Source organism: Ceratotherium simum, chromosome 29, assembly GCF_057802395.1.
Source record: "Ceratotherium simum simum isolate JZ-2026a chromosome 29, ASM5780239v1, whole genome shotgun sequence".
NCBI classification, from domain to species: Eukaryota; Metazoa; Chordata; class Mammalia; order Perissodactyla; family Rhinocerotidae; genus Ceratotherium; species Ceratotherium simum.
Genome location: NC_141928.1, coordinates 40,202,920 through 40,225,329, shown reverse-complemented (window position 1 = coordinate 40,225,329; position 22,410 = coordinate 40,202,920). Strand labels below are relative to the sequence as shown.

Below are 22,410 nucleotides of genomic sequence, written 5' to 3'. Positions count from 1 at the left end.
AACACACGTGTACCTCATTCATTTAATACATGTGTACTGGTTGCTTGCTTATATGCCAGGTTCTGGAGATACAAATGTGAGTGGGAAATGGTTACTTTCTTCAAAGAGCTCTTGGTCTAATTAGGAAGACAACCCTATGTATCCCAGACAATGAAAAGACAGTGTGGAACAGAGAGAGGGAGACCACCCAAGTCCGCCTGGAGAAGTCGTGGAAGCCAAGAAGGGGGACGAGCTGGGGGCAGTGATGTGAGGAAGGTGACCTGGAGACAGAGAGAAAAGGGTCAGACTCCCTGCCCAGCCTCTTACCTGATCAGTAACTTACTTAACCTTCCTGAACCTTAGTTTCCTCATTCTTTAGAAGTGCTTGATTATATTGACGTGTTGGGTAGTTTTGAACACATTAATTTCATTCACCAAGGGTTCATCGAGGACGTGCTAGCGCCAGGTGCTGTGCTAGGGTATAGGAATAAAACGGTAAAGGAAAAGAGATGTGGCCCCTGCTCTAGTGGTATTTACAGTCTAGCGGTATTTTCTTTTTATAATTGAAAATTTTTCCAGCTTTATTGAGATATAATTGACATATAATTCAAACCATATAGTGGTTTGAAGAACGTACAATAGTTGCACTGAGGAATAAATTAGAAGTTGAGATAAGGGTTCCGAATGAAGGGAACACACTTGAGATCTGAAGGTTGTGTAGACGTTAACAGTGCGGAAAGGGCATGGCAGCCGAACGTCCGGGAGAGGGTTCATATAATTTCAAGTGCCTGGCTCACAGCAGCGGCTCAAGGTAAAATCACTAATAACTAGGCACAGTTCTAAGCACTTTTCTTGGTTAACCCATTTAATCATCATAACAACTCTCTGAGGTACATACCTACTATCATTATCTCCATTCCTCAGAGTGGAAACTGAGGCAGAGAGAGAGATAAAGTAACTTGCCCAAAGCCATTTAGCCCTCGAGTAGAGGAGACAGGATTCTAGCCCAGGCAATTACAATCCATATTCTGTTGTGTACCATGCTACATAATAAATGGTGGCTGTTAGAGGCATTTGCCAGACGGAGAGGGTGGGGAAGAGGAGGCCTTCGCAGGAAGAGGGAACTGCAAAAAATTGATACAGGGATGTATTAGGCCACAAGAGGAACTGGAACTAGTTTTGTAAGTGTATGGGCCCATTACGAGCCCCGGTAGTGGTAGTGGTACCATGTTTGAAGGGCTTCCTAAGCCAAAAGACATCGTAACCATTTATGACCCTCCAAAAGTCTGCCGCGCTGAGAATGAGCCCCGTGTGGTTAGCGCGCCGACGCGCGCTGCCTGCGTAACTCGGCTTGCTGACGGCGGGCCGCCTGCCGCATCATACCGCTCGGCTCCCCCGCCTGCGCAGGCTCGCTTCTCGGCGGAGTTGGTAGTGAGCAGCATGCGACGCCTACGTGCGTGCACACATAGCACTCTCTGCCAGAGGTCCGGGGACTTTCCCCTAGGCACGAATGAGGAACCAGTCCTCCGTCTGTAGCCTAGGAAACAGGCCTTCAGCACGAACTCGGCAGAAAATCTTCAGCGCTAGCGCTTTATAGGGCCAATAGGAAATTCACCTTTGGGTTAGGGTGATAAAGGTTGGCACCATGAGAAATAAAAACCACTTTCTGGCATAATCTTCTAAGACTGTAGGCTTCTGGAGGCATTTCTAGTTAATAGAATACCTAAATAGATAAGAAACCTACTCATTTAGGAACGATGGCCTACAGTCCTATGCAAATAAGGCCTAGCCCCTCCCACACACCAAGTGGGCGTGGTCTTTCCGGGAGGCCCGGAGCCGGACAAGCTCGGGGACGCGCGTACGCATGCGCACGGGGGCGCTGGGCCGCCGCAGGCGCCGTCCGGCCCCTGGTTCTGTCGGCCTGCGATGGCGAGTGCGGTGTCGCTCGCGGGTATGCTGGGGCTACTACTTGTGTCTGCGCTGCCAGGGGACCTCGGAGACTGCCCCAGCTCTGACCTCCGGGCACACCCAGGTACCCGCCAGGGCTGCTGGAGGGAGGCTGGGACTGCCCACGGATCCCAGGCCCCAGCTCTACTGACCTGCCTCTGGCCTCCTCCGCAGGGGACCCCGCCCAGGACGGCCTTGGGGCCACGGAACCCTGGCGGCGACCGCCGCCAAAGGACCAGCACGAGCGGGCCCGGGCCGGGGCGCTGCCTTTGGGGGCGCTGTACACGGCGGCCGTCATGGCTTTTGTGCTGTACAAGTGTTTGCAGGTGCGGGACGACCAGGGGTGGGGATGCCCCGGGCCTGAATCTCCCATGGGGCGCTACGGTACCAAGAACAAGACATCTTCCCGTCGGTCTGTAAAATGAGGACAGTAGTTCCTTGGCTTTCTAACATTATGGGTTATTTTGAGCATCCAGCGAAGTAATGGATATGAAGGGCGTCTGGCAAATTGTAAATAAATAGTGACCCATCACATTTAATCCTTCCAGCAATCCAATGAAGAGATTAAGTCTTTTGCTCAAGGTTACCCAGAACTAGTAACGGTGTAGCTGGGATTTGAACCTAGCAAGTGTCCATACTACAAAAGTGCAGTTCCTGGTGAGATTCCAACCTTGGCACTAGCAGTTGATTACTGTAGCCACGGTGTTTTTAGAATTCAAGGTACCAGGCAGTCTCATGTTCTCCTTGGGAAGGAAGCCCTGAAATGTGAACTGATAGTACATTTTGGTGCATTGAAACTGTTGAAATGGAAAGTAGTACCTCCAGGGCTATAGTACCTCCCACGGCTATATCTTCAGCCCTGGCTCTATCACGTACTTGCATTGGGAAATAGAGGGCCGAATCAATTTGGAGATGATACGAAACTAGAAGGGATAACTAATAGGGATAGGTAATCATAATCCCAAATAGACATGACAGACTAGGATGAGGGACTGAATTTAATGATGAAATTTAACAAGGGTAGATCATAAATTCTATTCTTGGACCCAAGTCTAGTCTGAAAGAAACAATTTAGCAGTTTATTAGTTGACTAATAAAGTTAAGTTGTGTAATGTGACAACCCACTTGCCAAATCAATGCTGGGAACAAGATATTGTGCTTTATCTTCTGATCAGAACACTCCTGGAGAATTTTATTCTCTTCGGAGCACTGCTTTAAGAGCATTACATGCTCAGTAAAGCAACCAGAGAAAACCGTGTCAAATGAGCGTTGACTGAAAAAAGATTGGCGATATTAAAGCAGAGAAGACATGAGGAAGGAGGCAGGGGATATGCCCATTGTCTTCAAATTCCTGAGGGGCTATCATGTTGAGAAGACATGATTTTGGAAGGCTCTAATCAGCACTGTGGAAAGAACATAAAGGACAATTTTTGGCTTTGTATATAAACTAACAACCAGAGCTTATCAAACTGGAGAGAGCTGCTCATTCCTGGAGGTGTTTCAGTAGACTAAATGACCACATGTGGGGGCGTATTGACACACTGCTTCATGTCCTGGGTGAGGAGCTAGACTAGATGTGATTGTGATTCTCTGAGGTTAAAACCCAATAGCTCTCTCTTACCTCAAATTGTTCTCCTCTTACTGGCTTTGGAGACTGAGGTGATGGAGAACCTTGTTGCTGCAGTATCGCCCTTCCCTTCTTCCACAGCAGGGGAAAGATGAAGCTGCTGGTCTCCAGGAGGAGGCAGGGAAGAAGGAATCACTGCAGTCAGGTGGGTTTGCAGAAGTCTGTGCTTGGTGGGGAGTTAGGGCACAGAAAGATGTAACCATTGCTCTCCTTTTCTCCCCAGAGCAACAGCTGACCCAGCTGACACAACAGCTGGCCCAGACAGAACAACACCTGAACAATCTGATGGCCCAGCTGGACCCCCTTTTTGAGCGGTAAGCAGAGCAATGACCCTATGGCCAGGGCAACTTGTGGAAGGTGGGAGAGGTGGGGACATAGATTGGGCAGCCTCTGAGTGGACATATCTACAGTGTGACAACCCTGGCTGGGGCCCAGCAGGAGCTTCTGAACATGAAGCTACAGACCATCCACCAGTTGCTACAAGACAGCAAGCCAAACAATGGTGTGGAGGTTCCAGAACCAGGTGAAGGGTTGGGAGGTGAGAGTCTGGAAGAGGTAGAGACAAAGTCTCTGAAACTGAACACACCTGATTTTCCCCCTCACAGAGGCCAGCATCTCCTTTCCTGATGACTCACATATAGAGGATGAGAAGGAGACTGGTGATAGTCAGGAGTGGGAGGAGCCCCTAAACTGGAGCACAGAGACAAGAAACCGAGCTACGCCCTGGGAAGTGGAGCAGGGCCTGAGGAGAAGGGCCCATCACAGCCCCCACTGGGAAGCAGCATGACAGCTGAAGGTTTAGTAAACAAAGCCTGTCCTTGTGACTGGATGCTCCTGTGTGCTTTTTCCATTCCAGCTGGTCACACACACACCCATACTAGGTGCCTAAGAACAACTGGGCCTTCTTGAAGAGCTTCCCTTATTAGGACACAAAGAGGCCGCCTTCCAGTGCAAGAGCCAGGAAGATAGAGGGAGCTCCAGTGCTCTTCCTTGTATTCCTGAGGCCAACATCATGCCAGCCTTCAGGGCACAAAAATCCCTTTTCTCATATCACATAGCTGAGACAGAAAGCCCTTTCCAAAAACAAAACTTTACTAAAATCCAGTGGGAAAATAAATTACAGAAACCACATGCAACATAAAAATAGCCACATTTACAAAGCCACAACCTTGATAAACAACTGACCATAGACATAGTGCTCAACTTATCAGTCCCAAATCCCCTCATCTGTGTTGGAGGGGCTGGTTCAGCAGTTTCACTTGGGTCTGACTTGGTTTCATCATTCTTAAGAGCTAGTCACATGACCCGCTGCGGCTTGTTCCCAGGCAAACACAAAGTGACCCCTCTCAAACCATGAAGAGTTCTGTGTTTTGTTTAGTACTGAAGGAGATTCCTTTGTACTCCTGATCCTGACCTATCCCTGAAGTATTCTGGATTCTGGAATTTCTAAGATTCTTCTAGTTCTTCTGACTGCTGTGGAGAGAAGACAATCAGTTCAGGCTCTGGCATGAGCACTCTATTCAGATAAAATCCCCCACGCATGGGGTGGGGGGGGGGTCCCAGACAGATGTAGGACATGAGACAGGATCAGAACTGCTCATCTCCAGCTCGTGGGCCTCATCACAGCAAATCTTCCTGAACTTACCTGATGGCCAAAGTCAGACTGTGGTACCAGCGCAACAGCTCCTCCTGGTCTGTGGACATAAGCAGTAGCTTCTCATGGGGAAAGGACAGCTAGGGAGAGACCACCTCTTAGTGCATGGCTCAGAAAGGTCCAGGCTAAAGCTGAAGGCCTTGCTGTTCCCATGGAGGTAATTCAGGCTGAGGTGAGAACTAGATATGAACCCCAAGCCCCAGTTATCCTCTCTGTGTAGATGGCTCAGTTCCTGTGAAAGGGGTCCAAGCCAAGGAGATAGGGGCCGGCCCCGTGGCACAGCGGTTAAGCGCACGCGCTCTGCTGCTGGTGGCCCATGTTCGGATCCTGGGTGTGCATCAACGCACTGCTTGTCAGGCCATGTTGTGGCGTCCCACATAAAATGGAGGAAGATGGGCACGGATGTTAGCTCAGGGCCAGTCTTCCTCAGCAAAAAGAGGATTGGCATGGATGTTAGCTCAGGCTGATCTTCCTCACACACACACAAAAAAAGCCAAGGAGATAAACAGATGCGTAGGCATTTGAGGCATATTTTGGGCCTCTCCTACCTTACCTAGAGCTCCCACTTATTACTTACACTGAGAAGTCCACCACAAGGGCCTCCTGAGTGGCCAAAGACCCTGTGCAGTTCACATTGGGCCATGGGGTAGAGGGCCTGGCAGGCAAAGGTGCCACTCTGCAGCAGGTGCAATGGGGGTCGAGGCTTGGCCATGAGGAGCACATCAGAGAAGAGGAAGAACATTCGGGAACGAGGTTCCCCACGGGGAGGCACCACCAATAGCCAGCCCTGGTGTAGGAACCAGCGACCTGGGGGATGGGCGGGCTGTTATTGTGGTGCAGCTCCAGAATCATGATCCGTGGCAATACAAAGAAATGGGGTATGTGCTGGCTCTATAGAGGAACAGGGGTGAGTAAGAAAAGGGCAGATGAGGATTGAGGGGGAAGTATGCAGACTACCTGAGGTAAGCCCCTTTGCCTGGCATCCACTGAGCAGAGCCTGGACACGCCGGAGGTGCTGGTCATTCTTCTGTTTCTGACCAATGGTGTGAAGTCTCTGGGCGGTCTCACTTATGAGCCAGGCAGCCCCTGGAATAACATCCCCCGCCCCACTCCCAGCACAACTGACTTTGGGTGACTGGTGGAGGTGAAGGACAGGCCACTGCGGAGGGGGCCAGGGTCAGGGTCTAACTTCTTGAAGAGAAGGCAGGCCAATAGGGACATTGTGTACATGTCAGTGGAAGATAGGGGCATACCAGACATTGCTGGAGGTCAGAACCACAAAGGGATACAGGAGAGGCAGCCTCCTGCCTAAGTTGCAGAGGAGCAAGAACATACGTGTGAGCTGTTGGTGGTCAGGGCTGTTGGGACCTGTGTTTTCAGCCAAAGCAACGGCAAGATTCTTATACCTGGAATTAGACAGTTGGAAGCATATGAGGGGAAGTAAAGCTGGGCAAAATTCCCTCTGCCTGGCACACAGATCACCCCTACACATACTTCAGTTGCAAGGCCAGGAAAGATCTGCTCCTCAAAACTGTAGCCTCCTCTTCTGGGACTCAGAACCTGGGCTCACACCACGTGGCCCTCTTCCATCCCACACTGAAGAGTCAGAGGCAGAATGACCATACTTCAGGAGACCAAATCCCAAGATGAAAGTTAAATCAACCAAAGGAGGATGGATGCTACAGACAACCTGACTGTAAGCTCATAACTCATCCCGGGGACAGAAATTCTATGCTAGGCCACCTCTCATCTCAACAAACTTCCAGATACCCTGTCACGAGCCCTATTACAGGCCCCCTCACTTTGGTGCAGAGTTCCACAATCTGCAGACCGGGAGGACTCCAGTGGGTTCACATTTACTTTTGCAAAAGGTTTTGGGAGCAATTTGTCCCAGGAGAGAGGCATTGGGACAGACCCCATGGAATCCCACAAAGCTGAGAGCAGCAGTCATAGACTCAGAAAAGAGAAGTGGGTTGGGTCCTGGTGAGTTCACTCACTGCTGGAGCCTCTGCAGAGGCAGAGGAAGCAGGTCCTGGAGCTGAAGGCCTCCAAACTCAGGGCGGCCTTCCTGAAGCTGAAGGAACGTCCGGAAACGTTTGTTTTTCTTTAGTTGCTCCTAGAGTGAGGGGGAGAGTTGGCAGCAGGGAGAAGCCACTCCTTATATTGTATTCATCTGTGTACACCTCCCCAGCGCTCAGTGAGCTGTGTGCTCCTGAGAACCTGTCTTCCTACAGGGAACTTAGCACAGAGCTGGGCACTAGAGGGCTCTATAAATGCAGGAACAGTGTGAATGAAGTTTGGGTCTCCAGATGAAGAGGAAATGTATGGGGCAAGAGAGGAGGAGGGGCCGGACTTGAGATCATCTTCGGGTTACCTGCAGGGTGGTCCGGGACCTCTCTGCGTTAGCAGCATATTGAGTGTAGAGCTCCAGGTGGGGGCAGAAGCCCTCCAGCCCCTGTCCCCAGTGCCCTCCTTCCAGGTAGGGAAGCAGCTCTCTGCATGGGTGAGGACAATAGAAGAGCAGCCCAAGAGCTACTCAAGCACCACCTCATTGAACGCTCATAACCCTGCCCCGGAGGTAGTGTTGTTACACCATTTTACAGATGGAGACCTGAAGCAAGTGAAGGCACTGGGCCAAGCCCACAGGCGAGGTAACTGGCAGACTCCGAATATGAACCTGGGTCTCTCCGACTCGGAGCACGGCCAGAAGCTAGGGCTCTCCCTCCTGCCCTCTCCCCGCGCCCCTTCCACTCACTGGCTGGCGCCGTAAATGAGCTCCCAGGGCCCAAACAGGGCCTGGTGCTCTGGTGGTCGCAGGGTGCCCTTGGCTCTCAGAATCCCCACGAAGTACTGCGGAAGGAGAGAATACCCGAACATAGTCTGCAGGGAGAGGAGGCCAACGCCAGGGCGGAGCTCCCTACATGCAGGTGGACAGGGCAAGACCCACCACACCCGGGTCACCAACCTCGCAGACACCCTCCCACACCCTGGGAGCCCTCCCCATACGGGCGGGCGTGCCGGCCCGCACCACGGCCACCAGCCCCAGCTGCTCCTGGTAGCGCCGCTCGGTCTCCAGCAGCTCCCGCGCAGTGCGGGTGCGTTTCCGCTCCCAACGGGCACGCTGCTCTTGCACCGGGCACCGAGCGCGGGGGACCGAGCTCGCCATGCCGGCTGAGAAGTCCACGCTTCCGGCCGCAACCCGCCGGAAATTCAAATCCCAACCGCTCCGGGGGCGGGGGCCGCCGGGGCGGGGAGCGCGCCCCCTGGCGCCGGGAGGCTGCACGCCGGACGGAGCATGCGCGGCGGACCCCGGAACCGAGCGGGGTGTCTTCTTGGGCAGGCGAGCGGCAGTCCTCTGAGTGGCGCTAAGTTGTGGCAGCAAGCTGAACTTTGAGTCAGGAGACTTGGGGGTGCAGACAGTGGCAGGTGCTCAGGGTCCCATCTGTAGAATTGGAAAAGGGGCAGTGGTTACAGCACATATTCTGTCCTGGGCCTGTGCCAGACCCTGGGTTCAGTCGTTCCCAAGGCTTTCACTACTAGGAACCCTCACGGGTCCTCAGGTTTGAAATATTTTGGCTCCCGGACAAAAGTCTATAGGTTTTAAGTTACTAACTCATTTTCTTATTTCGTACTGATCCAGAACTGACAGCCAATTAGCGTCTGGTCAGCAGGTGTCAGTAACTGACGTGGTGGTCTGGAATTGCTGTGCTTCTGGCCGAAGGCATAAGCTCGGAGTTGATTAGTCTGTGCTACCTAGTCGAAGATAAAATGTACCAGATAATCCTTACTTAGGTCTTTTAAAAAATTGGCAGCAGCCCTGGAGGGTAAATGAAATCTTTAAAAATACCTGCTCTTATGACCTATGATTCCGCTTTTAGGAATGCATCCTAAAGAAATAGATATATGGGCAAAAATATATGTACTGCATATGTGGCACAAGGATGTGTAGTGCAGTGTTGTTTGTAACAACAGAAAACTGGAAACTAAATGTCCAGTGGTACTGAGTTGGCTAGGAAAATTATGGTACAACTATATGAAGGAATAATATGAAAGCATTAAAAGTGGTGTAAAAAAAGCTATCAATGGAGATGTCTCAAAAAATTAAAAGTGGAAATACCATATGACCCAGCTATCCCACTCCTGGGTATTTATCCAAAGAACATGAAATCAACAATTCAAAGAGATTTATGCACCCCTATGTTCACTGCAGCACTAGTCACAATAGCCGAGATGTGGAAGCAATCTAAGTGCCCATCAACTGATGAATGGATAAAGAAGATGGGGTATAGATACACAAGGGAATACTGCTCAGCTATAAAAAAGGACAAAATTGTGCCATTTGCAACAACATGGATGGACCTTGAAGGTATTATGCTGATCAAAATAAGTCAGATAAAGAAAGACAAACACCCTATGATTTCACTCACATGTGGAAGATAAACACATGGATAAGGAGAACAGATTAGTGGTTACCAGAGGAGAAGGTGGTGGGGGGTGGGTGAAAGTTGTAAAGAGGCACATGTGTGTGGTGATGGATAAAAACTAGACTACTGGTGATGAACACAGTGCAGTCTATACAGAAACTGAAATATAATGTACACCTGAAATTTACACAATGCTATAAGCCAATATGACCTCAGTAAAATAAAAAAAATTTTTAAAAAGCTATCACTATGGAAAAATGCAAAGTATATTCCAAGAGAAAAAAAGCAGGCTGCAAAGATGTTTGTATAATATGATCCCATTTATGTATTATATATATTATTATTATATCATATCATATCATATATATATTTTATATATAATATATATGACTGGAAGGATAAACAATCAAAAGGTAATTGTGGTTTTTATCTCTGGGTGATGGGATTGAAAATAATTCAACAAATATTTATTAAGTACCTAATCTGTGCCAGGCACTGGATCACTGAGGTTAAAGGGATGAATGGGACAAATAGGGTGATTTTTCAAAGTTCCCTTATACTTTTCTGCCTTTCCCAAGTTTTCTGCCTGAGCATGGGTACATTACTTTGTAATTACGAAAAAAAAATGCTATTAAAACCCAAAATGTTAGACAGAAACTTTAGACCCCATTCCTACCACTATGGACTCCTAGGAATCTGGGCCCTGAGCCAAGAGCCAGGGTATTGTCAGGGTTCTGAAGTCCCCCCTAGCTCTCTGACATTCTAAGAATTCTGAGGACAGAGAAGTGCTGGACTTAGATTAGGAAGAAACAACTTGAAGCACTTAATGGAGGAAAGAGAGAGTTTGGGTCAGACTGTACCTTGGACTCAGGTCCCAAGGAAACTTGTGATATCATATAGGCGGAGGACTGGTTACACTGTCTCAAGTGAATGTGGGACAGTCCACACCAAGAGCTCAAGTGTGGAAGGGGACAGAGAATTCCACGGTAATGGGTATCCCCATGAGCCCAGGTGATAGGAACAGAGCACAATGCCTGGGCGCAGTTGGTAATGGGTGTGTCTGGGTGTGCTGCCAGGGTGTGAGTGTGCTTTGGGTAGATGGAAGAGGGGTAGGGAATAGAGACTACTGTGAGCTCAGGTTGGAGAATCATCCAACTTTGGAGGAAGAAGAGGGCAAAACTGAGAAGACATACTGAGTACACTTGGAGACAACTGATTCCCTGGGGACCAAGTCTCCCACAGAGCAAGTCAGGTACACCCCACGCTATACTTGGAACAGATGCCAACTCTACTCCCAAAGCCAAAGGAAGGAGGGGTCAGGGGGAGAGGATCAGAGGGCAGTCAACAACCTCTCTGTCCTTTATCCTTAACCTCTGCTTTCAAATCACTGGATGCTGGAGAAGCCCTAGGGATGCTTTCAACAACATTCATCAGTCATTCTACAAAAATCAAATGCTTCTCATGTGCCAGGTCCTGTGCTAGGCATGAAGATGAAATGGTGGACAAGAGAAATACGACCCCTGCCCTTATGGATACTTATAGTGCAGCATGGCAGACATGGTAAGGAGTCACCACAAAGTGAGGTAAACGTTACAAGGGAAGGATAGGCTCTATGCATGCAGGAGTGAAGGGACGGACCCTGTCTAGGAGTCAGGGAGGCTTCTAGGATGAAGTGACATGTGAACTGATACCTGAAGGATGAGCAAAACCTGGCGAGGCAGGGCTGGCAGTGGGGGAGAACTGAGAAAGAGAGACAAACAGCACGGACAAAGGCTTGGGGACAAAATACATGCACACGCACGCACACACACATGCAATACATTCAAGGAACTGCTAGGATTTAGGAAGACTAGAGCATAGATGGCAAAAGAGAGAGCGATGAGAAAGGAGACTGGAGAGAGAGGCAGAGGCCAAACCATGGAGGGAATTTGTATCAGTAAGACTATGTCACCAATAATAGTAAATTCAAATTGGCTAAACAATAACATAATTTATTGGCTCATGCAACTGAAAAGTCCAGATGTAGATAGGCCCTAGGGTTAGCTTAATCCAGCAGCTCAGTAATATCACCAAGGATGTGGAGATGTCCATTAGGCAGGTGGTTATGGTTCTGACATGGAGGAGAGAGTCCCACCTGGGGATACTGGGCTATCATCAACTTACAGAAGCTATGGGAGTGGATTAAACTGCCTACAAAGAGTATGAAGAGGGATGGGGGCAGAGGCATGAGGGTCTCCAACACAAATCCATTCCTTCTCATCCTGTGCATCCACTTCAGTTCCAAAATGGCTGATAGCAGAGTGGGCTAAATAGTGGCCCCATAAAGATACGTCCATGTCCTAACCCCTAGAACCTGTGAATGTGGAAATTTTGGATTTGGAAAAAGGGTCTTTGCAGATGTAATTAAGCTAAGGCTCTTGGGATAAGATCATCCTCGATTATCCAGGTGGGCCCTACATCCAATGACAAGTGTCCCTAAAAGAGACACCCAGGGGAGAGACAGGGATGAGAGGAGAAGGCCATGTGAAGTTGGAGGCAGAGGCTGGAGTTATACAGCCACAAGTCAAGGAATGCCCGGAGCCAGCAGAAGCTAGAAGAGGCCCTAGAGCCTTCAGAAGGAGCAGGGCCCTGCCAACCCCGTGATTTCAGATTTCTAGCCTCCATAACTGTGAGAGAAAAAATTTCTGTTGTATTAAACCACCCAGTTTGTGGTAATTTGTCACAGCAGTCCTAGGAAACTAACGCAGATGGGGAGGTGGTCCAGAACCATAGGTCAGCCTCATGGCCCCAGAAGGGCTTTGATCAGTCTTTGCTTCCAATCTGTGGCTGGGGAGTAGGGGGCTTTTTCTCCTCCTACCCCACCAACGAATAGCTCCCTCCTCTGCAACCCAGAGACGTGGCCCTCAGTGTCTGAAGAAACAGACCCCTAATGACCAAAGACTTGGCCTTAAACCACACAGAGAGGCTGTGTGTCAGGTGGTGGGGAGCCCCAGTCAGTCAGTTCTGAGTACGCTCTGTCCCAAGCTGGAAAGGCTCAGGAAACAAGTCTCGGAGAGCTCAAACCTGTTTTAGGGTTTGGCAGACTCCCAGCTGTGAAGGCAGGATCCAGGGTCAGAGTCCACATTCCCCACCCAGACCAGAGACACAGTCACACACAGACACACAAAGCTCAAGAAAGAGGCAGGGCCACGAGAATGGCATTTGGAAAATTAGGAGCTGTAACAGAGAGAGACCTGCACCTAGATGCAGAGGAGGACTCTGAAATACCGAGAGAAAGCAGCAGAGATGGCCCAGAGACGTGTGGGCATACAGAGGGCCGTGGGGACGCACACAGGGATCCTGACAGAGACCTCAATTGGAAAAAGATGGAAACATTCAGAACATTTGGAAAGAGGGAAAATGAGCTAAAGCTGGGATTGCTGTTGGAGAAAGCTCTTCAGATGTCTAGACTCCAGACTCCAGTCAGTGTGTGCTTCTGTCCCCCGTGCTTCCCGTGACTTCTTCCACTTCAGCTAGATTAGTTGTTACCACAGTCCGTCTTGTCCAGGTCCATCCAATTCAGACATTACCACATACATTCCATGTGTCAGGGTCCAAGCAAAGTGCTGACAACTCAGCTGACCAAGACAGTGAGCTGACCATCCAGAGTGCACACTGGATCAGGTTGCCATGGATGGCTCTTAATTTGGCTCCAGAAATGACAACCTAGATTGTTAGACTGACTACCTCCTAAGATGATGGCATGGAGGACAGCTGTTGTTCAGCCACACAGGTTTTGGTATACAGTATGACAGTCCCTCTGACAAGGCAGATAATTTGGGGTGCCGTAAAAATGTGATGGCATGCTCCTGGAAAAATTGCGGTTTGACACGCATAGGTCACTGACAATGAGCTCCCTGAGGGCAGGGAAGGCGTCTTAGTCAATTTGGTTTTTCTCAAGTCCTGGCAAGTTGATCCGCAGAGAGGAAAATGCTCAATTATGGCTGTTGAATAAAAGACTGACTCAATCAATCAAATACTGGACCCTGCCCTTATGGATCTCAAGGCTATTAGAGCAGATAAAATGTCATAAATCACCTTAATATGAATTAGATGGTGGACAATGTTATTAGTGAGGGCAGGCAAAGAACTGTGGTGGTTCAGAGGCACCAGAAATCTCCTCCTGTGGTGTAGAGTTGGTCAAGAAAGACTTCTTGGAGGAGGTGGCTTTTGAGCTGAGTCTTGAATAATAGAAGGGATTTAGACAGAGGAGATAGTAAAACTATTTAACACAGTAGTAGATGCACAAGTACTGATCCATCAGAGTGGAAGCTGGCATTCAAGAGGGGTCCTGGGACCCCTGCTGTGCCAGGCATTACCTCTTTAGATAAGAGATCAGGAGGAGGTTAGGAGAGTCTCCAGGAAGAGTGGGGTAGCAGGAGCATCCTGAAGCTAGGGGCTAGTTACCAACAGGATTAGAAGTATTTCAATATATTTAATGACAGTTGCATACCTACTGAATGTCAGCCCCCGACATGAACCTCCTGAGATGGCCTCACTCTCTCCTGCTTTGTTGAAGCCATAGAGGCCTGACTAGAATGTGAGCTACAGAACGGTAGAGGCTGTTCTCTAGTTCAATGTGGCACCCCTGGGACCTAGAACAGTACCTGGAAGATTGGAGCAGGCTCCATACACGTTTGTCAAATGAATAGGCAGTCTGGGAACCCCAAGCCCATTCTTGGGAGCCCCTCCCTCTTTGTCCCTTGCACCCACTCTCCCCCTCCAATCCATGTTCCACACCAGCCGTCAACATGACCTAATATGAGAACTGGATTCTGTCATTCTCTTGCTCCAAATATCTGATGCCTCCCCTTTGCCCAGAATACCATTCTCCCCATTGTTTTCACCACTTGAACTGCTACTTCTTCAAGGCCCTGATCAAATCTGCCTATTTCTGTATTACCTTCTGAGGCAGAATTATTCACTTTCCTCTAAATATTATGATAATATTTGCCATCACTCACTAGATAGTGAGCTCCTCAGGACAGGGACCGTGTCTTATTCATTTCTTTACCTCGAGTCCATAGCCCTGTGCCTGACACATGGTAGATGCTAAATGAATACTTGTTAATTGTAGGAGTGAATGGCATTGCAGGCAGTGAGAACTAGAGGAACAAATGTGGTCAAAGTTTTGGGGAAAAAATGAATAATTTAATTTGGCTGGACAATGAGGGAGAGTAGCAGGAGATAAGATGGAAAGGTCTCTCAGGTAAGATTTTGAAGGGACTTGGAAGTCAGCTAGAGGGGGCAGATGGACAGATGGACGATACTTTGGTAGGTAGTGGGAAGCCAATGGAGGTTCTTGAGCAGAGGTGTAATATGATGAAAAATAAATTTAGTTTAAACCCATCAGAGTCCCTCTCATACATATACTCAGTTTTCCATTCACACTCAAATTCACCTCCCACCTACTCATCCATTCCACCACCACCCCCTCCCCGACCCCGGGCTCCTCCAGATTGTCCTACCCCTTTACTGCTCCCTGGCTGGGCCAAGGATGTAGACATGGGTTGCTTCCCCTCTCAGCCAGAGGCTGTGGGGGCCCCAGCTCCCTGTCTTTCCCTTTCCCTGCCTGGGGCCGGGAAGTAGGCCAGGGTTAGCTGGAGCTGGCTGGCGAGCAGCCTGGCAGCACCAGGGAGAGCCTGTATAGTGCCAGGTGGTGCCTTGGGTTCCAGGCTGAGCCCATGACCCCGATAACCTTCTGCCTGTGCACATACGTGCCCCCAACTCCACCCCCATCCAGGCTTTGGTATCGGAGAGGGGGCACAGGGCCAGACAGACCTGTGGGACTTTGGCTCCGTCTCTACAAAAGGGCATTCTGTGAGTCAGCCTGCTCCCCTCCAGGCTTGCTCCTCCCTCACCCAGCTCCTGTCTCTGATGCACGTATAGCCCGTACACACTGTGTCCCGACACCCCGCAGTCAGCCGCATGGCTCCCCTGTGCCCTAGCCCCTGGCTCCCTCTGTTGATCCCCGCCCCTGGCCAGGACCCCGCTGTACAACTGCTGTTGTTACTGCTGCTCCTGGTGCCTGCCCATCCCCAGAGCCTGCCCCAGATGCAGGAAACTCCCCCCATGGGAGGAGATTCATCTGGGGAAGATGATCCACTGGGCGAGAATGACCTACCCAGTGAGGAGGACCCACCTGGAGAGGAGGACCCACCTGGAATGAAGACTGAAACAGAAGAAGAGGACTCTCTGAAGTTAGAGGACCTACCTACTGTTGAGGCTCCCAGAGACACTAGAGGCCCCCAGAATAATGCCCACAGGGACAATAAAGGTAAGTGGTTGTCAGTCCTCCAAACCTAGGCTCTGGCAGGTTCGTGCCTTCCCTCACCAACCTCAGCCCACGCAGTGGTTCTTCAGGGAAGGAGAGGAGCCTGCACTCTGACAGCAGCCTTTCCCAACCCCAGGGGCTCCCATGCCACTAGACCCTTCTCCCCTTTCAGAGCTAGAAGGGGACGGATGGGGAGACAAAAGTGGGACACAGATGGAGAGAGGTGAGCAGGGAGAGATGGGAAAGAAGAAAGGGGGAGGTTGGAGAGGAGCAAGTGATGAGGAATGTGGAGAGGGAGAACATAGGTGGTAAGAGGGAAGAGTATGAGAGAAGAGACGAGGGAAGATAAGGGGACCAGAGGAAGAGGAGGAAGGACTTGTAGAGATCACCCCATCTTTAGTCTGCAGATGAAGAAACTGAGACCTAGGAAGAAGGAAACAGCAGGTAGGGGAACATGGTATCATGAATCCCAAGCCAGGAACTTTTGGAAAGGAGTTGGAGAAAAGAAAGGGAAGAGGGATGAGTGGGGAGGAGAGGAGTAAGGGAGAAAGGAAAGATGGGGTACTGATGTGGGCCTGGGACTGAGGCTCCACCCACTTTGCAGACCGTAAGACAATGGCTGCAAACTGGTATCTCCAAGGCCAGTAGGGTCTTTGTGTGGCCCACAGGCTGTGGTGGTGTGTTTGGCTGCAATCTATTGTGCTTTACACGTGTCCCGCTTTAGGCATTTCTGTCACTTGTCTGCCCTGTAAGGCATCTGAGTTTGTGAACCCCTGCTAGTGAGAGGGGCCCACCGCGTTCTGGCCACGGGGAGAGACTGGGCTGAAGATCGGCCTTTTCATCTCATTTATGCAGGTGATGACCACAGACGCTGGCGCTACGGAGGTGAGACACCCACCCCCTGCACAGACCCAGTCTGGGCACCCAGATCTTCTGATCTGCCCCTCAAACATCCCCGAACTCTGGTCCTGGGTGTCCCCCCACTGCACCCACGTCTGCCAGGCCCCGACACCGCCCGCTGCCTGTCTCCGTCCACATCCCGGATTTCTATTTCCCGCCCCGATGCCTCCTGACTCCGCCCCTTACTTTTTCTACCCCGCTTTCCTAAAAGTTCCCGATCTTGTCACCAGACTTCCTGCCCATACTTTCCCACCCCAGGCGACCCGCCCTGGCCCCAGGTGTCCCCAGCCTGCGCAGGCCGCTTCCAATCCCCGGTGGATATCCCCCCCGAGCTCACCGCATTTTGCCCAGCGCTGCGCCCGCTGCAACTCTTGGGCTTTGAGCTCCCGCCGATCCCAGAATTGCGCCTGCGCAACAATGGACACACGGGTGAGGGGTTTCGGGGTGGAGCCTCGGGCGGGCGGGGGGCGGGGGGCGGAGGCTATCTGGGGGTGCGAAGGAGCCTGGCGAAGCGGGTGGTGCTCCGGACTTGGGCTGGCCCTCCGGGCGGGGCCGGCCCGGCTCACCTGCCTCTCCCGCCCGCAGTTCAGCTGACCCTGCCTCCCGGGCTGGAGATGGCCCTGGGCCCCGGGCGGGAGTACCGGGCCCTGCAGCTACATCTGCACTGGGGGGCTGCGGGCCTCCCGGGCTCGGAGCACACGGTTGGCGGCCACCGTTTCCCCGCCGAGGTGAGCGCGCAGCTGTCTGCCAAGGGGCGAAGGGGGCGCGGGCCCTGGATCTTGCCCACTCCTGCACTCATGTCCTCTCCAGATCCACGTGGTTCACATCAGCACTGCATTTGCCAAAGTGGACGAGGCCCTGGGGCGCCCGGGGGGCCTGGCCGTGTTGGCCGCCTTTCTTCAGGTACCAGCCCTGGACACTCCCGCTCCCTGCTTCCCCAGGCCCCGGGCTCCGCGTATCTTGCTTCCAGAGACCCCATCCCAGCACACTCACCCTAGCACCTGGCTGTCATCCTCATTCGCTCATTAGTTCGTGCGTTCAGTATCCACTGTGAGTTAGGCACTGGGCCAGAAACCGTGGGTCCTTGTCTCTCAGGAACCCACAGCCAGTCAGGGAGGCCGACAGGAGGGAGGCCGACAGGATACACATATATGAGAGTAGTCAGAGTAAAAGAGGTGGTCAGGAAGGCTTCACAGAGGAGGTGAAACTTGAAGCCTTCACTAGTGGGAAAACTCAGAATATAGCCCATTCAGGGAATGAATGGCAGATGCATTAGACTGGGCATCAGGAAGAGTAATTTCTCTAATACTCCTATAACCCATAATTTCCCCTTTGTGAAATGCACTAAAGTCTAGAGAAACATTTAGTGACCTCTTTGGACCTGTAGTGATCAAGGCGACATACACAATGATTAGAGGAGGCTGATAAAATAGAGGGCTGGTGAGACACCTGCCAGGCTCACTCACTCCCTGACTGGCTTCAGCCTCACAGCACAAGGTTCAGAGAAGCGCCTGGGAAATAGCATGTCCTCGCTCCAAAAGTTAAACACAAGAATTATTATGGTGAATGCAGAGGTAACATGAATACAAAGGTTATAATGGTTTTCTGTGGGGAGACCGTGGAGTCTTGAGGGGACAGCGATGAGTGAGACTGGAAAAGTAAGTAGGGCCCAGGCCATTGAGAGCCTTGTATCCTAGTAAGGTGACCTACCTTCCTCCTCCTCCTCCAATTTGCCCTTGAAAACAAGTCTGCCAAGCTTGTTAGGTTAGTTTGCAGAGTAAGAGTAAATGGACTTTGAGTAATAATACATAAGATATTATGTTCCCCTGGCATTCTCAGAGCTGAGGAATGGGGCAGGGCTATGGCAACCCCCCTCACTTCAGGCCCCAGCCGTGGCCCTAGACGCATGTATTAACCTGTCCTGCACTGTCATCTCCTAGGAAGGCCCAGAAGAAAACAGCGCCTATGAGCAGTTGCTGTCACATTTGGAAGAAATCACTGAGGAAGGTCAGTTTGTTGGTCTGGCCACTAGCCTCGATACCCTTGTTCCTAAAGAATCGCCCTTGGGGAACCTTGGGTCTGAGGATGGAGATGGGCTCCCTCCCACAGGGAGGGGATGATGAGTGAACTGGCTGACTGTGGTCTTTTTTTTTTTTTTAAGTCTTTTATTTTTTAATTTTATTTATTTTTTTCCCCCAAAGCCCCAGTAGATAGTTGTACATCATAGTTGCACATCCTTCTAGTTGCTGTATGTGGGACGCGGCCTCAGCATGGCCAGAGAAACGGCGCGTCAGTGCGCACCCGAGATCCGAACCCGGGCCGCCAGCAGCGCAACGCGCACACTTAACCGCTAAGCCATGGGGCTGGCCCATGACTATGGTCTTGATAGTAACTACGAAGCTGAACCGAGGCAGACAGGCAAAGACACACTGCTGCCCACAGGCTTTATGGTAAAAAAACAAAAACCAAACAAAACCAAAATAAGACAAAAAACAAATAAGACCAAAAGAAATAGCGTTTGGAACTTCAGGGGTTGAATCTGGAGAGTTAAAATTTTTCTTCGTAACTATCAAATATTTTAAATTTGTGAATACTTTTGTTGGAAATCGTCTTTTCTTTCTCAGTCACTCTAGGTCATTTTAAACCTCACTTACCCTACTGGACCTTCAGTTTTGCTAAACTAGAAGGCACTGTGCTTTTTGAGTTTTTGTGTCTGTTTTTTATAGTTATAAATATTTATATTGATTTATAAGTTATTCAGCTCATTTTCCCTTTTGATTCACTCTGGGCTTAAATCTGTAGTCCAGCATATTAAAATAGTATGAAAGTAAGAGTGAAGACTCAGAGAGGGGCCCTAAGGAGCAGTTCTCTGTGAGGCCCCCAAGCCCTTTACTTTCTTCTGAGTTACGTCTTTGCTGAGTCATGGGAAGGGATACGCTTGGTGACGAAGCAGTCTCAGGGAGTTGAGTGAGCTTGGCTTCTGGGAGATGCGACTGTATCCCTGTTCATCTCTGAAGCTTCAGGGGGAGGGGCCTCCAGGTGGGACTCCAGCACAGGTCCTCTCCACAGACTCAGAGACTTGGATCCCAGGACTGGACGTGTCTGCACTGCTGCCCTCTGACCTCAGCCGCTACTTCCAATATGAGGGGTCCCTGACCACACCCCCCTGTGCCCAGGGGGTCATCTGGACTGTGTTCAACCAGACAGTGAGGCTGAGTGCTAAGCAGGTGGGGCTGGGGCATGGTAGTGACATAGGGCATGTGGGGAAAGGGGTCTGGGATGAGATCAAGATGTATAAAGAGATGAAGGGGCCGTGTGGGGGATGAGGGGGACATGGAGGGTGGAGCCCTGAGGTGTGAGGAGGCCTGTGGCCCTTTTGTTTCCTTGTCATGAGCCCACCCCTACTGTCTACTGGCCTGCCCAGCTCCACACCCTCTCTGGCTCCCTGTGGGGACCTGACGACTCTCGGCTACAGCTGAACTTCCGAGCCACGCAGCCTTTGAATGGGCGAGTGATTGACGCCTCCTTCCCTGCTGGCGTGGACAGCAGCCTTAGGACTGCTGAGCCAGGTGCAGGTTTGTCTGGTGTCCCGTAGTGCCATGTCCCCAGCCACAGGCCCTTGCCCTCCCATGAGTCCTCATTTGGGCCCGTGTCTGTCCCTGGTGTCACAGCCCCGGCTCTAACTAACATCTCCTCTTTCTCTTCAGTCCACCTGAATTCCTGCCTCGCTGCGGGTGAGTCTGTGCCTCTCCTGTGGCTCCTGATGCTGGGGGCACCCCTCGGCACCGTCCAGCCCCCTCTCCTAATCAGGGTCACGTCTGCCCCCTCTCCTTTTCTGTAGAACAGACCTCCAACCCCCATAGGATAGAGTGTCAGATCAAGGTGGGGGTTCTACCGTTGTCCCCAGGCCAAGAATTAGAAGGAAGGTCTAGAAATCTCCTAGCATGCTCCTTTGCAAAAAACCTCTTTTATTTCATTTCTAGGGAGTAAAAATGTCCTTATCTTACTCCTTCTTATGTATCCACCCCCATCCCTTTGCTAGCCTCTTCTGGATTCTTTTTTTTTTTTTGTGAGGGAGATCAGCCATGAGCTAACATCCATGCCAATTCTCCACTGTTTGCTGAGGAAGACTGGCCCTGGGCTAACATCCATGCCCATCTTCCTCCACTTTATATGGGATGCCGCCACAGCATGGCTTGACAAGCGGTGCATCGGTGTGCGCCCGGGATCCGAACCGGGGCCGCCAGCAGCGGAGCGCGCACACTTAACCGCTATACCACGGGGCTGGCCCTAGCCTCTTCTGGATTCTGAGACACTGGGGGCAGCTGGAGAACTTGGGGGAAGGGTGGGGGGACACACGGGAGCAGGCTCTGAGGGAACCTACGGACTCCTCTCCACTCCCTGAGGCAGCCTCTCCTCTCCCTCCAGGCGACATACTGGCCCTGGTTTTTGGCCTCCTCTTTGCTGCCACCAGCATCGCCTTCCTTGTGCAAATGAGAAGGCAGCAAAGGTACTACACCCCCTGTCCCTCAGGCATGGCTCCCACCTCCCCACGTGGAGTCCAGAGCAGCTTCATGCAAATTGTATGCACGTGAGCTCCTCCTGGGCCAGTTTTCTTTCTTTCTTTTTTTTTTTTTTTGTGAGGAAGATCAGCCCTGGGCTAACATCCTCCTCTTTTTGCTGAGGAAGACCAGCTCTGAGCTAACATCTATTGCCAATCCTCCTCCTTTTTTTTTTTCCCCAAAGCCCCAGTAGATAGTTGTATGTCATAGCTGCACATCCTTCTAGTTGCTGTATGTGGGATGCGGCCTCAGCATGGCCGGACAAGCGGTGTGTGGGTGCGCGCCCAGGATCCGAACCCCGGCCGCCAGTAGCGGAGCGCACGCACTTAACCGCTAAGCCATGGGGCCATGGGCCAGTTTTCTGACTAGGCTTCCTGTTCTGTAGACTCAGAAGTGGGACCAAAGGGAGTGTTAGCTACCACCCAGCAGAAGTCACCGAGACCGTCACCTAGAGGCCTGGAACTTGGAGAATGTGCAGAGAGAAGCAGCCAGAGGAATCTGAGGAGCAGCTGGAGACTTTGTTCTGTCCTGCCCATCACACCACTTCCTTTTTAACCTCCAAGGTTTTTTTTAAAAATAAATGTTTCTAATGAAATATGTGGAAGGCATCTTTTTTCCCCAAATCAGAAGGATGGTGTGTTCATTTCTTATTGCTGCTGTAACAAATTACCACAAACTTAATGGTAACACAAATTTATCCTCTTAGAGTTCCGGAGCTCAGAAGTCCAAAGTGCTCTTACAGGCTCAAGTCAAGCTGTCGGTGGGGCTGGTTCCTTCTTGACACTCTGAGGGGACGACGTTTCTTTGCCTTTTTCAGCTTCTAGAAGCCAACTGTTCCTTGGCTTGTGGCCCCTTCCTCACATCACTCCAACCTCTTGTGTCCATTGTCACATCTCCTACAACTCCCTTTGACCTTGCCTCCTCTTACAAGGACCCTGGTGATTACAGTAGGCCCACCCAGACAACCTAGGATAGTCTCCCTGTCTCAGAATGCTCACCCTTTC

The 22,410-nt window shown here is 50.9% G+C and overlaps 3 protein-coding genes and 1 non-coding gene across 12 annotated transcripts; 2 read left to right on the top strand and 2 right to left on the bottom strand.

Annotated features, from left to right (window-relative positions):
* Window positions 1-1,267: 1,267 nt before the first annotated feature.
* Window positions 1,268-1,542, bottom strand: LOC147913276 (RNase MRP). Its single transcript, XR_015549053.1, has one exon.
* Window positions 1,543-1,856: 314 nt separating this feature from the next.
* Window positions 1,857-4,382, top strand: CCDC107 (coiled-coil domain containing 107). 3 transcript variants are annotated; one of them, XM_087419533.1, is made up of 6 exons: window positions 1,857-2,011; window positions 2,101-2,252; window positions 3,638-3,698; window positions 3,777-3,867; window positions 3,964-4,076; window positions 4,159-4,382. In XM_087419533.1, exons 1-6 carry the CDS (start codon window positions 1,906-1,908, stop codon window positions 4,338-4,340), a joined length of 705 nt encoding a protein of 234 aa, XP_087275659.1. In that variant the 5' UTR covers window positions 1,857-1,905; the 3' UTR covers window positions 4,341-4,382. The 3 variants fall into 3 exon arrangements, with proteins under 3 accessions (XP_087275659.1, XP_004443334.1, XP_087275660.1); XM_004443277.3 differs by having other exon boundaries at window positions 3,635-3,698; XM_087419534.1 differs by lacking the exon at window positions 3,964-4,076 and having other exon boundaries at window positions 3,635-3,698.
* A 241-nt stretch (window positions 4,383-4,623) lies between these two features.
* ARHGEF39 (Rho guanine nucleotide exchange factor 39) lies at window positions 4,624-17,231 on the bottom strand. 3 transcript variants are annotated; one of them, XM_087419526.1, is made up of 10 exons: window positions 17,182-17,231; window positions 8,236-8,649; window positions 7,963-8,087; window positions 7,582-7,702; window positions 7,205-7,323; window positions 6,543-6,613; window positions 6,165-6,293; window positions 5,785-6,014; window positions 5,199-5,287; window positions 4,624-5,023 (listed from the first exon to the last, which is right to left on the bottom strand). In XM_087419526.1, exons 2-10 carry the CDS (start codon window positions 8,371-8,373, stop codon window positions 5,011-5,013), a joined length of 1,035 nt encoding a protein of 344 aa, XP_087275652.1. In that variant the 5' UTR covers window positions 8,374-8,649; window positions 17,182-17,231; the 3' UTR covers window positions 4,624-5,010. The 3 variants fall into 3 exon arrangements, with proteins under 3 accessions (XP_087275652.1, XP_087275651.1, XP_004443313.1); XM_087419525.1 differs by having other exon boundaries at window positions 4,624-5,026; window positions 17,182-17,228; XM_004443256.3 differs by having other exon boundaries at window positions 4,624-5,026; window positions 7,963-8,057; window positions 17,182-17,226.
* Window positions 15,545-22,005, top strand: CA9 (carbonic anhydrase 9). 5 transcript variants are annotated; one of them, XM_087419523.1, is made up of 11 exons: window positions 15,557-15,947; window positions 16,800-16,829; window positions 17,103-17,273; window positions 17,430-17,572; window positions 17,655-17,747; window positions 18,785-18,851; window positions 19,914-20,071; window positions 20,269-20,419; window positions 20,552-20,578; window positions 21,273-21,354; window positions 21,792-22,005. In XM_087419523.1, exons 1-11 carry the CDS (start codon window positions 15,599-15,601, stop codon window positions 21,856-21,858), a joined length of 1,338 nt encoding a protein of 445 aa, XP_087275649.1. In that variant the 5' UTR covers window positions 15,557-15,598; the 3' UTR covers window positions 21,859-22,005. The 5 variants fall into 5 exon arrangements, with proteins under 5 accessions (XP_087275650.1, XP_087275648.1, XP_087275647.1 ...); XM_014797459.2 differs by having other exon boundaries at window positions 15,584-15,947; window positions 20,269-20,413; XM_087419522.1 differs by lacking the exon at window positions 21,273-21,354 and having other exon boundaries at window positions 15,554-15,947; window positions 20,269-20,413.
* Window positions 22,006-22,410: the final 405 nt, after the last annotated feature.